The 14368-nt window shown below is 40.5% G+C and overlaps 1 protein-coding gene across 2 annotated transcripts; it reads right to left on the bottom strand.

The window, feature by feature from the left end:
* Positions 1 to 5807: 5807 nt before the first annotated feature.
* On the bottom strand, positions 5808 to 14133 carry LOC143863838 (protein ABSCISIC ACID-INSENSITIVE 5-like). Of its 2 annotated transcripts, none has more exons than XM_077374617.1 (5): positions 13882 to 14133; positions 11044 to 12139; positions 8157 to 8228; positions 8032 to 8061; positions 5808 to 6457 (listed from the first exon to the last, which is right to left on the bottom strand). In XM_077374617.1, the coding sequence occupies exons 2-5, from the start codon at positions 12097 to 12099 to the stop codon at positions 6368 to 6370; spliced, it is 1248 nt and encodes a 415-aa protein (XP_077230732.1). In that variant the 5' UTR covers positions 12100 to 12139; positions 13882 to 14133; the 3' UTR covers positions 5808 to 6367. The 2 variants fall into 2 exon arrangements, with proteins under 2 accessions (XP_077230732.1, XP_077230731.1); XM_077374616.1 differs by having other exon boundaries at positions 11044 to 12136; positions 13882 to 14132.
* Positions 14134 to 14368: the final 235 nt, after the last annotated feature.

The raw sequence follows: 14368 nt of genomic DNA, 5'->3' as shown, positions 1-14368 counted from the left end.
GGACGCAACCTCTGATTCTGATTTTCAACAGCTCTGGCAATCTCAGTGGGATTCTCTGCTCTCAGCTCGGGAGGTTTAAAGACGCGTCCACCACGAGTAACATGGCGAACTTCATCACAGGGATCGTTCAACAAAGCCACATGCCACGGTTTCTCAGAAAATTAATTGTCTGAATCCGGTCGCGACAAACAACCCATCCAAAGATACTCACCCTTGGCGGACAATGATATTTCCAAACCTTGGCTGAATAGGATGGAGAAGTACAGGGCATTAGACTCATATAGAAAGATTTGACAGAAAAACTTCCGGATGGTTCTACGGTCCATATTCTTCTATCTATCCATTGCACCTTAATGAACCACCCCTCAAGAAGATGATACTGACTGGAATATGACTCTAGTTCCCAATCAAAGAAATTCCTTCTAAAGGAAGGGCACTACAGTAACTTCCCACTACTACGATCAAAACATTCACTCACAAAGGCTTCTTTCTTGTCAGCCACCCTAAAAATATTGGGGAATAAAAGATTTAATTAATGGCCCCTCAGCACACCAAACATCACTCCAAAATTTGATCCTATTGCCCTCATACAGCCTAAACCGAATTTTCGAATTAAAGGGGACCGACATTTTCAAAATGTCTCTCTACACAGTCACCCCTTTATTCCTATATAGGTCAAAAGACTCCCAACCTGCATTTTGACATCCATACTTGTTACAAATGACCCTCACCCACAAATGGAGATGCTCTTCTCCAAATCTCCACAACCACTTTCCCAAAAGAGCGTGGTTGAACTCCCTAATACCCAAACCACCCATCTTAACAGGCACACAAACATCATTCCAGCTCACCAAGGATATCCCCTTTTTCTCAGCATTTCCTCCCCACAAAAATCTATTTTAACCACATGATTATTGAATTGTTTTTAATCCTTTTTATCGAACTTGTTGAGCTCTTATGTGCCGGATCTTGAATGTGTTTCCCTACACCTCAAGATGATAGGATTGAGGTTGTACTTGTTGGTTATATTCTTGAACCACTCGACTAGTGGTATCCCTACTGCTCTGTTTGGATGCTGGTAGATGTTGGGGGAATTTAGAGAAGAAGAAGTCAAAGGGAAATAAAAAGGAAATCAGGCAACGGGGAGATTGAGAGCAAATCTCCCAGACGTTGTTTGGTTGAGTCCGGAGATGTGAAGGAGGTTTTTTTCCGTACTTTTTAAGATTTTTTTGGGGAAATGTTATTAGCACTACTGTTTTTGATGAGGGCACTCCTCACTTTATTAAAAGTACGGTATGGCCCGCACCATAGGATGATCCAAACCGTCCATTAGATGAGCCATAGCCTAAATAGGTTATGCCCCAAAATTATTTCCATATGTTGATTCTAACCCTCCAATCTATAGAGGGTTAGGATCAACCCTCTAACATTTAGATTGGAGAGTTAGGATCAGCCTATGGAAATGATTTTTGGGGCATAACCTATTTAGGCTATGACCCTTCTAATGGACGGTTTGGATCATCCTATGGTGTGCGCCATACCGTACTTTTAATAAAGTGAGGAATGCGATAAAAAACCAGTAGTGTTGATAATATTTTCCTTTTTTTTTGTAAAGGAATTTGCTAGCCAACTTCTCCGAGGCCACTTCTATCCTTGTGGCCCATCCTTTGTGCAAAGATGGGCACATGATGCAACGGTTGCTATGGCTGCTAGCAAAAACATAAAATAGGAAAAATAGTAATCATTACAAAAAAATAGTAAAAAAGCATAAGTTATAAAAGTTTTAAATGAAAAATTACAGAAAAATTGTTACAAAGTTGTAAAATTACAAAAAAAAAATACAAACAGCATGTAATAACATATGACAATTACGAAAAAAACTACACTGAAAATTATAAAGTTATGACAATTACGGGAAAAAGGAATTTGCCTGAGAAATTCTCTCATTTTTTCTTCGATTCGGAGAAATTCGTGGGGCGAATTTTGAGGGTTCCACGTCACCGACAAGTGCCCGACATCCCAGGGGTCAAAGTCCCCAATTTCTTTAAATTCCCAACCAAACACCCTTCAGAGAATTAGTAGAATTACATTCCCTGCTATTTTTCTCAAAAAGAGAGAACCAAACAGAGCATACATGAGTATTGGGAAATTGCTCAAGGATCTTACCTATCACTTGGACCGAATCCGGATGAGGTTGCTGCGTGTGGTGCATGTGTGGGTCACTTTCATTGTGCATCTCATTGTCATTGATGACTATTGCTTGTTGTTTATTTACTTGAGAAATGCTTGACAGGGATTAGTAATTGCCTTTGTTGATTGATATTCTAGTCCTTACAGGTCCCTTGATCGATATTGAATAACGTACTAAGCACTTGTTTTTATGTTGTGTAATCGACTGTTTGTTGAACTAACATATATGCATATTTACTTAGTTATGTCATGATAGGTTTATTTGTTCTTCTTAGAATAAACTATTTAAGGGGGTGTGAGCTTACTCTCTTACATTTAATATTGCAAATGTTTGTAGATGTTTAACGAGCACCATGCTTTACTCTTGATACCTTATTGTTCATATCTTGGAGAATTTATATGGTGGCCGACCGTCAAACCACAAGGGCAGAGGGAGGAAAATGATATTTACGCCCCTTTTATCACCAGGGACACCCATTTGCCAATGTACTTTGCAATCCAAACCACTGGATTTTTCTGACATAAAGTACATTAGGTACCTTTTTGCCATTGATACACTGACGCTGGGTGTCCCTGGTGATGAAAAGGGGCGTAAATATCACTTCCCAAAATCAAGGAGGTTGATATTTTCTCTCTCCGCCCTTTATATGTAAAGGGCGGCCACCATATAATTTCTCCATATCTTGATAGGTGAGAGATAGACTCTTAATTTTTTTGTGCCATGTTAACTTTCTTGAGATGTAATAAACTCATATAGATATGTAGACTTATGGCCGGTTTCCTCGTGGGACTATTAGTTCCCTTAAGACAAGTCTATGTTTGGATTTGATGTTTTTATGCTTCTCCTTCAAAATATTGATTTGACTTGTGGATGTTTTCAGTGCTTTGATCAATCTATTGAGGATAGTTTTGAGTCACGATCGCTCTCGCCCACAGTATTCTACCATGCTCTTAATGAGCTCAAGGACGGGGACCGCAACAAAATGCAAATAGGCCTTGCCTATAAATCATCTTCATAGGATAATCCTAACCCTTCGATCTCTATACAGAAGACAGCATATAATTAACAGATTCAAGAGTTAGGACCATCCTATTTATATGTTTTAAAGGGAAAGGATATTTGCACCAGGCCCAAACAAATGAATGGTTTGGATCTTTGAATAAGGTGGGTCCAATGAATTTTCTAATAAATACGCATTATCTATAGTATCCGTCAATAGGTGAATATATATTTTTAAAAAATGTAGGGCCCACCTTGTTAAAACATCTAAACTGTTCAATTGTTAGGCTCAAAGTAAATAAATTATCTTCATATGATGATCCTGATTAACCTTCCCATTGATATCCTAACTTTTCTGATCTACGAAGATCCCCCATGGGACTATTAGTTCCCTTAGACATGCCAATGTAAATAGGCTCTCCCCTAGAAAATCATCTCCATGGGGGATCTCAACTCTTTGAGTTGTCATATGGTTCCTTCTAGGGCTGCAACAGGGTTGGGTTGGGTTGGGTCGGGTTTTTCAAAACCCTAGCCCAACCCTGGATCCCATTATCTCGGCCCTGACCCTGAGTCAGGGCCGAAAAACCTCAACCCAATGCTCGCCCTACAGGGCTCAGTGCTGGCCCTGGCCTGCCCTGATTGGGTAGGGCCGGGCCGGGCTGGCCCTAATTGACCCTAGTGCAAATACCTATTAAGAGTGCCAAAAATAAAGCAACCACTTATCATATAGAACAAAAATGATCAATAAACAGAGAAAGGGAACAAAATAAGACAATATGAATTCAACAACATGACGGGCAACAGAGACAATTAATAATAAGAATCTAAAGAAACATCAATCCAAGATAATAGAAAACATTAGCAAAAGAAACATGCACAGATGGTTCAATTCTATAATAGAAAACTTGGGTCGGGCCGGGTTAAGGTACCCGAGGCATTAACCCATAACCTGAACTGAGTCAAGGTCTAAAAAAATGAACCCTGACCCGCCCTCAGGGTTGGAAAATCCAGCCCTGACCCTGTTAGGGCTTAGGGTGGGTCAGGGCTGATAGGGCCAAACTTGCACCCCTAGTTCCTTCTGTCTATAGATCAGAGGGTTAGGATTCTCCTGTGGAGATGATCTTATCGATATTTACATTGGAGCCTAACAAATGACCTGTTTGAATCTTCAAATTAGGTGGGCCCAAGTGTTTGTATAAAATAAGTATTAGAATGTCTCCACATGTAGGTGCACATATTTTTTTTAAATACAGTGGGGTTTTTTTTAAATACAGTGGGGCCTACCTCTTGTTGTCCTAGAAGGGGGTGAATTTACCACCGCTAATCAAACCGACCCTTAACAAACCAACCTCCTTTAATAAACTTTACCCTTCCCAACACATTTTCTAACGTGGAAAAGGGCTGGCAATGGGGCGGGACGGGGCGGGACGGGGCTGGATGTTGCATTCCCCGTCTCCGTCCCCGCCGGAAAGACCATTCCCCGTCCCCGTCCCCCCACTTCGGGGATGGTGGGGAATCCTCATCCCTGTCCCGCGGGGAATACCTAATCCCCATCCCCATCTCACACAAAAATCCTCACCTCAAAAAAGCTTTTTAACACCTCAAAAAAAGAAAAGACAAGCCGTGTTTGTGCACTTATCAAAATATGGTAGCTAGTGCCAATATTACTAGCATAAAAATAATATTTACTGTTAACTTAAAAAACACTTAAACAATATTAAAATAAGAGGATATTGATAATGGCTTGCATATTAAAATAGGGCGGGGCGGGTCCATCTCCATCCTCATCCCCGCTTCGGGGAATTTTTTAAAGACCCCGTCCGCGCTCCAAGTCGGGAATCCCCGCTCCGTTCAAGGCAGGGCGGATCCCCGTTTTAACGGGTGAAATTGCCAGCCCAAACGTGGAACCAATGTTCCCTACAAAAGACAAAAACAGGAAGGATAGATGTGCACCAATACATAGAAAAGTTGAAGGTCCTCATGTCATCACTTCAACAGTTCAACCTACGAGCTTAGGACAAACTTTCCCAGCAGACAACAGTCGCAAAGCTAAAAAAAATCAATAAAATGGACTCCTAGCGGCAGCGTCAGAGAAAGGATGAAGGCAAGGACGGGCTGCAGAAAAAACACTCAACGCAGCTCACAGCAGCCTACGGCTTAAACCAGAGAGAGTGGGTAACAAAAAATATCACTGGTCAGAAGCAGTGATGATTCCTCACGAGCAAATAGAAGACATTTAGGGGCCATTTTGATACGTGGGTTTTAGAATCCTTGATTTCTTCAAAGTTGTAGATAGGAGATGAGAGAAGAAAGAGACCACCCGTCTTTTTCTGATTTCTCGCCCTTCTTTCTACAGCAAGAGAGCAGCAGCTCATCCCATGTTTCCACGTTTTAGAAATCTCAGGATGGTGTGGTGTGGTGTGGGGTGGGGGGTGGGGGTTCTAAAACCTGGTTTTCTTACCTAAATTCCAATCCAAGAAATGCTGTCAGGACAGCAAACACTAGCTTAATCATGAACCATATTTTACACTTTTACACTGTTTTCAAACTAAAATTTAGATTCTAAAATCCGTGTACCCAAACACCCACTTAGTCTTCACAAAATTTATACCTAGTATGTTACAAGCCAAAAGAAAAATTATTATCATATCTTACGAAAGTGACAATACAGATTCAGACATATGTATTATACTTCCATATAATAAGTAAAACACATGAAATAAGGTGTCCACTCCCCTAACCATTCACTGGAGTTCTCCTTCCTCTAACAGCCAAAAGTAGACAAAGCAGTAGCACCTCCACCTCTTTCACAACGATCCCTACACATTATGCAGTTTGTACGTACCCACCTAGCTAGTGAACTCTACAGGAACGAGTCTACTCGAGTTTAAGCCTTCGAAGTTGGCCATGCGAGCTTATGTGGCCCACCTCATTATAATACAGATGATAACTATACTGTTTGATGATTATTGCTCCTCATAGGTCTCACCAATCTCCTGCTCGTCGGGTTGTGAAGGACACCCTATGACAAGAGAGACTACTAGTAGCTAGATTAACTAATATGTCTTAAGCTATTTGCAACATAGCTCAGTGCTGCCACAACTATGTTCAGCTAAGACATATTCGTTAATCCTAGAGCTGTACATGTAGGAAATAGTAAAGCAGAGTGACCTTTATTCACCATGGTCCGGTCGAAGTTCTTCTTAACTTCCTTGATTTCCTCTCCACGGTTGATGCTGCCTTCGTTGCCATTATTATCTCAAGAAGCTGAACAAAACGGTATGTGTTTAGATATCTCCATCAATTCATGAGGTAACAAGAATGCAACAGAAATAGTAGTCTGACTCCCTAGATTTAATGATTTCTTGTAGAATTATAGTTAAAGATGTCCATATAATCAGTGCATGCAATAGAAAGACACCTCTTGGACCATAAACTAAATATAGCACCAATTTAATTAACATAGCACCAATTTAATTTAAGGGCAATGATATTGTCACCCCCCCCCCCCCCCCCCCGGTTTACGCATTCGCCCCCATTCCCACTGTTCATGTTATAAAGGGGGCAAATGCGTACTGCAGAGGGGGTGAAAATATCATCTCCCTAATTTAAGGGAAATGAGAAATGCACTTTCATCACATGAGACACCCAACTGCAGTATACGTGGCAATCAAATCCGTTGAATCCTTCTGAAGTGAAGTACATCAGCTCCTCTGGGGTCATTGACACACTGCTGATGCAACCACCTTCCCAAGTGATGAAAAGGGGTGCATTTATCATTTCCCTAATTTAATCTTATTTGTAATGGGCCATTAAGGCCCCTTTTAGACCTTTAACTATATCATTTCTGTAACTACTGTAATCACTACTCTTTGAATATATAATCACATTCAACTTTGTTGAGAACATCAGTCAGGAAAATCTGATCCAAGATAGTGCACAAACAAATGGAAAAGTCAAATAAAAACATATATGTCACAAGATGCAAAGCGAATGTCTACCAACTGAAACACGTACGATCTTACACTATGAGAAAACAAATTACTAGGATTACATTGGGATTAATCTGAAAACCCACAAACTTGTAAATCACAACCGTTTTTCCGTCCTCTCAACCAAGACCATACATAAGGATAACCAGAGAGAGAAAAAACCCACGAGACAATAACAAGGAAACCTCAAATAAACTCCCTCCCTCCCTCCCTCCCTCCCTCCCCTCTTTAGCCGCATGCCACACGTTTTTCTCCTCTTAATAGTAAGTGCAAAGGAACTTTCCTACAACAACTAGAAAACCTAGCTGTTTTATGAGACAACTTATCTCAGGAAAGAGGGCAACTTTCCCAACAAACTTAAGAATCATTTGCATGCAAGATTATACACAATTAATGTTTAGAGATATCCAAAGAAGTCTTTATGCTGTTATATCAACCCCATGGTTATCCAAGTGTCTATTTGATTGGAATTCACGGTAGACATTTGCATTGATAAGATACTAGAAGTGGTTTGAGACTCGGTGCATACTGTGTAGTGTGTACATAAGAAGGGGAATGGCATGCCATTGAAAAAAAAGGGGGAGTGACACTCTGATAAGCAGCATCACGAGTAGAAAATGAGGCAAAATCTATTTGGTTGGGGGTATCAATCGTGTCGAAATGAGGCAAAATCTATTTGCTTGGGGGTATCAATCGTGTAGTTCCTCACGGTGTCATATTCCAAGAGGGAAGCAAAACTGTAACGTGAATGGTTTGGTGGTGTTTTGGAAAGAGTGAGAAGATAACTTATGATGATGCCAAATGACCATTAGCTATTCAAGTGAATGGGAAGGTTAATAACAACCGTACCTTCCTTCTCCTCCTCTCTTCTGCTTCTTCCTGGTTCAGTTTAAGAAAGCAATATAAGTACAATTCTTCAAGAAAACACAAATGAGAAGAAATATGTGGGGAACTATTTTTTGTTGTTTTGATACCTGCTCTTTCTTGAGCCTGGTGTTTTCCTCTTTCAGCTGCTCCAGCTCAGCTTCCAGCTCAACGGTATATGCCTGCATATATTATCATTAAAATACATTTGTATTTATACCAACCCTTCGCTCCTCTCCCACGAAAAAATAGTATTCAGAAAGCGTAAGGGTCATTTTGTTGGTCGGAATTTGAGGAGTCACCAATTGAAAATTAAATGGGAGGGAAACACCAATTGTTAAAGTATAAAAGAATAAGGGCAGTGATAAATCGACCCCCAAATATCTTAAATCCACCCCCTATGTGTCTTTCTCTCTCCTCATGGTTAGAGAGAGAAAGACACATGGGGGGTCGGTTTAGAATATATGGAGGTCGATTTATCACTCCCCAAGAATAAATAACACCTTCTCCAACAGCAAGCTTTTGGAATAACGGGTTGTCTCACATGGTATCAGATCAAAGGTCCCGAGTTCAAACACCCTTGATGCCAAAAATTCCACATGCGATTGTCAACCCAAAAAGTGGGGCCACATGTGCCACTTGTAGGCTAACCCAAAGAAAGAGGGGACACACATGAGGGAGAGTGTTAAAGTATAAAAGAATAAATAACACCATCTCCAACAGCTTAAGCTTTTGGAGCAACTGGTTGTTTCACACTAATCATGACTATGATCCATAGCGTTTTTAAGTCCTAAATCATCATAAGAGACTCGAGTTACCATCGGGTTTGTAAAACGAGAAGGCCCTGTTAAGGCTTGTGTATAATTCCCGGTAAAGGAAAGAGCTTTAAACTGCCAATCAAATAAGCTGCATGGAAAACAACGAGCGCCGGTATAGAAATAAGAGTGGGAGATGTCATTCCCGAGTTTAAAAATAAAAAATAAAACTATGTTTCAATTAAAAATCTATCTCGCACATTGGATGAAGCACAATTTCTAAAGCGCAGGCTTCCCGATAACAAAACCAACACGGTGCGAATATCAGCTTCCTAATTACGATCCCCTGGTTTTTATATGGTGTAAGCCAGTATTGTCCAGTATTTTTGAACAAGTACTGTGCGGCTAACACCATAGGATGATCTAAACCGTCCATTAGATGGGCCACAATGTAGATCGTACTGTAGTTTGAAAATTAGTGGACTATATGAGCTTACACTAAGGGTGTAAACGGATCGAATTCGAATCGGATATGGCTATATCCGAATTCGATTACTGTATACACTATCCAAATTCGGATTCAGATTCGGATTTGACGGATATTTAATATCTATTACCGAATTCGTATCCACCGGATATTGTTCAAATTCGGATATTATCCATATCTGTTTATCCGGTAAATTTGAACATTTTACTGCAGCACACTATCTTTCTTCTCCTTCTTACTCCTCGAATGAATCTACCAAACCCTAAAACCAAGCCTCTACATTCTCTTCACAAAATTAACTCTCAATCCCTAAAATACTTGAGATCCTCTTCTTCCTTTTAAAACGAAGGGAGAGAGAGAGAGAGAGAGAGAGGCGGTGGGGATGGATGATGGTGTTGGTAGTGGTCTTTGGATTTTTTCTTTCTTTCTTTTTTGTGTGTATATGATGGAATGGGTTTGGACTATTATGAACAGGGGAAGTGGGAGTGTTGATTGTGAAAGATGAAGAGAAATGGGGATGGAGATTGGGATTGGGTTAGAGATGGAGGTGACTGGTGGTGATGGAGGCGGCTGTGAGAAGGTGGAGAGGGGCGGCGGTGGATTTTGGTGGGGTTGAAGGCACCAAGGAATGTTGAAGATTGTGTCTCAGCCTCCTCCTTTCTCCCCTCTCTTGTTTTTCCTTGCAAACCTTAGAAGTCCCCTCTTTTAATTGCATTTTGGGTTTTTATATAACCTTAAGTTGAAAAATTAATCTGAGCCGTTCATTTACTATCAATGACCTAGATGGCCTTTTTGCTTTAGAATTCTCTAGAAGCTATGACATGTTCTTTCAATCACCATCATCCATTTGTCTCTTTCATCCTACAAAGCACATTTGTTGCTTCATAAAGAAGCCATGTCAAACTCCAAGAATGCCCTTAAATGAGAGATTACTTCATTTCCTACCTAAAACACTTTTTGTTTTTGTCTTTTTTCTAAAAAGAAAATTTACTTTTCTTTTAGAAACAAAAGATAGTGTATCATTACTAAAAATAAATATTAATGATATTATTAATAATAAATAAAAAAGATTTACTTCTCGGATTCGGATGTTAAACGGATCAGATATACCATTTACCAGATTCGCATCCACTAAGAGCCGGATATCTCATAAACAGATTCGGATAATATCCGCTTGAAACGGATTCGGATAATATTCGCTTTAAACAGATTCGGATGCGGACGGTAATCGAATTTTCGAATATCCATTTACACCCCTGGCTTACACCATATAAAAACTCCTTTAGTAACTCCTTTATGAGAATTTATATGGTGGGCTGTGCATGAACGCGCAGCCCAGAAAAAACAGTGGGCCCATAGTGTTTGGGTAATCTAAACCGTTCATTTGTTGGGCCCTAATGTAGATAGGGTCTGCCAAGAAAATCTTCTCCATAATGATCCTAGCCCTCCTGTCCTTGGATGTTTTTATACCATGTTGTCCATCATAAACCACCACAAATGGAAGGGTTAGGAAAACGCTATGAAGAAGATTTTCTGGGCACACCCTATATACATCATGGCCAACCAAATGAGCGGTTAGGATCACCAAAAAAATGTGGGCCCATTTTTTTGGTGGGGGCTGCAGGTGCATACACGTCCCTCCACCAGATAATTTCTCCTCTTTTCTTTGTTTTTTTTTTTTTAATGCCTTCTTAAGTAACTTTTCTATCTAAACTACCTAGATATATGAAACTTAAACCAAAAGGTAATACCAACCTGTTTTCTGGCTCGAGATCTAGCCGCAGATTCTCTGTTCTTGATCATCCGACGCTGCCTCCTCTCCACCACCTTCTCAACAGGCCCATCCACAATTCTCTTCCTCCCACCCCCTCTCATTCCCCCCACATCCACCCCATACGGATTCCCTGCATTATCCATGTGACCTGTACACACCCCGTCTGACGATACCGGACTCACCGGGGAACCCAATGCCTGAGCACCAAAACCCCCTGGCCCACCAACCCCACCTCCATTCCCCATCCTCCCACCAAAACAAACTCCCTGAAAACCAGCATTTGTCTTCCCATTCCCACCAAAATGAGACCCCTCAGCACCAACACCACCCTGTTGAGGAAAAGCTTGGTATCCTGAAATACCGCCTGGCACACCATTAGTACCATTTCGGGGATCTACATACCCCCCGAAACTCATACCATGCCCCGAGAAATCGGACTCCAAGATGGTTGGGTTGCTGTTGTTCTGATAAAGCCCGTATTGAGAAGGAAGAGGAGCAGTACCATGGCCTTCCCGAACTACCCCTGCCTTTATAAGGAAATCCTCTAGAGTCATCTCTCCAAAAGTGGGCTGTCGAGTGGCATTTCCGGGATTTCCACTGTTGGATATGTTATTAGGATTTTGATGAGGGGGTTGTTCTCGGTGGATTTCTGACCAGACTTCGTCTACAGTTTTGCTACATAGAGGGGCTGGTAAAGAGAAGGAGCCTTGTCTGTGTAAGCTACTAACAGTTTGGTTATTTGGTGGGGGTTTATCAATCTTTGTTTCTTCTACTCCAATGTGATTTGTTTGTTCAAGGGCCCCAGCTACTGTTACTGCTTGGCTCTCTTCGGCAGTCCATATATTGGCTAGAAATTCATCCATGTTCATCGAGCCAAAGTTCTTACCGGGCTCGCAAAGGGTGTGTTGAAATTCATCTAAGGTGAGGGAGTAGATAGAGGGCTGTCTTGCCAATGGAAAGTCATGCATTTTTAAATGGTCATCCGAAGGCACATGGTCTTCCACCATGTTGAGAGTTTCCGAGGAAGCCATGCTCATTTTTTTTCTGTGTGTGGGGAGCTGAACCGAGTAAAATCTACTTTTCATGTTTGAAAAATAAAGAAGAGAAGTTAGTTTCAGTACCAAGAGAGAAAGCAGATATAGTTTTCCAGACAGGAAGTTGGACTAGAGATTGGAAGGTTTTCTGTTCTCTGTGCATATTGACTATTTGACTATACAGGATACGCTTTTAAATTTCGGTTTCGGCTAAAATTTCAAACTTATCCGAAACCGAAATTAATTTCAAACGAAATTTGGTAAATTTTGGGAATTTTGATTTCGTACGTTTCGGTTTCGTTCCGGTCCAAATTTAAAACCATGGGTCTGAAACATATGAATTAGGGTACAATTTATTCCACACGACATTTGGCTTCTCGTGGTTTAATCCAGACTCTTCATTTGTATGGGCCATCATGAAGATGTGAGCCATTGATGTGGTGGGCCACAAACTATGCCTGGAAGCAGCAATCACGGTTTTATTTTTTAGATGAAAAACTTTCTGAAGAAAATCTTTGGAGGGGCGTATAGGATTTTTGCTATGCGGAGTGGGACCCACTTAATGGGTAAATGGTGGTGGCCCACTAAGATCAATAGTCCCAATGACCCCACTCGGGCCTACTGTTGGAGTGAGCTTCCAACAGAACATAAAATATTTGCTCATCTAAACAATGGGATTTGCAAGGCAATTCTGCAAAATGCCATTTCTGTTCCCACCTTTGCAGCAGGGAACAGCCACCTCGGATGAATTAAATGAATAAGACAAAATCTGCTACAAGGTGGCTGTTCTCTGCTGCAAAAGTGAGCAGCCAATTAGCCAAATGTCTTTTTGCTAAATTGCCTAGCAAAACCCCCAACAATTTACAATTCATGCCTGTTTATTACTGGGTAATCCCGTACAGTCCCGTATTTTTCAAAAAAGTTCTTTCGGGCCCACAACATAGCATGGTCCAAACCTTCAATTTGATGGGTCACAAAGTAAATAGGTTGTGCGCCAAAAAATCATTTCATAGGCTAATGCCAACCCTCCGATCTATAGAAGTTTCCATAATATGGAGTTCCTCTTTGGATCGCAGGGCTAGGATCATCCTATTGAAATGATTTTTCTAGCACGTACAACCTAGTTATAAGCAAGGTTTAAAATTTCGGTTCCGGTACCGGCCGAAATTTAATATTGAATAAAATATTAGTTTCGGGTCAAGTACCAGATTTCGACCGAAATTTCCGAAATTTCACGGTCCGAAACCGAAATTTTAAACCTCGGTTATAAGTTGTGGCCCATCTAATGAACGGTTTGGATCATCCTATGGTGTGGTCTTACACCATAGAAAGAGTGGTCAAAACTAATAGGTAAGAATATTGTGGAGAAATTTTGCTACTTACAATCAAAAGAAAACAAAGATAAAACACATGCATGGAACAAAGAAAAACTACTATCAAAAGAAGAAGAAAAAGATAAATCTTGCTTACATGCAGATGCAGCAAAAAGCTAGCATTCCATTATCCGATAGTTTAGAAACAGAGGCTAAATGAAAGGTGTCTGAACAGATTGGGAATTGAAAAAGGCCAAGGTGACTTCCTTTTTTAAGGTAAAGCCGAGGTCAGTAAGAAATTTGGGAAAGACATCTGATTATAAGAAATTTGTTCATGTATAAGATGAGAAAGGAGATTCCAGTTCATGAAAATCATACAAACAAACATATAAACACTAGCAAAAATTACTAAAAATATAAGAAAAACCAACAGTAAAATTAATAGGAACAGTAAAGAAATCATGTCTTTTACCTGAATCAGCTCGTATCTGAAAAACAGCAATCAAATCTCTTCATAAAAGGTCAAAAGGGTAATTTCTCAAAGAGATTATCTACTTAATTAAACCCTCTCTTCAGCTCCACACTCAATATCAAAGGCTCAACAAAACGTACATTACTCCAATTCTCTCAAAATGACTTGTTTCAGTGAAGAAAACCATCCTATAATCTCTTCAGAGAGAGAGAGAGAGAGAGAGAGCTGTGCCTCTTTATTACACGCTTAGCGCCTCAGCCTCTGGCCCTTATATATAATTCTGAAGGAACTTTTCGGAGAATGGTAAATTCGCATCCCTTGTAGGATAATTCACCCCGCAGGAACGATAATACCTTCCTTTCAATTATCCTACAGGGGGGGGTGCGAATTTATCATCGCTCAACTTTTCTTACCATCTTTATGAGTTTATCTGAGTGTGGACCCCACTTTCAATTGTCAATTAAATTAAATTTAATAAAATGACTGG

Source organism: Tasmannia lanceolata, unplaced genomic scaffold (genome assembly GCF_043159265.1).
Source record: "Tasmannia lanceolata isolate RefF3 unplaced genomic scaffold, GAP_Taslan_0.1 ptg000044l, whole genome shotgun sequence".
Taxonomy (NCBI): domain Eukaryota; kingdom Viridiplantae; phylum Streptophyta; class Magnoliopsida; order Canellales; family Winteraceae; genus Tasmannia; species Tasmannia lanceolata.
This window is presented reverse-complemented; position numbering and strand designations above follow the sequence as displayed.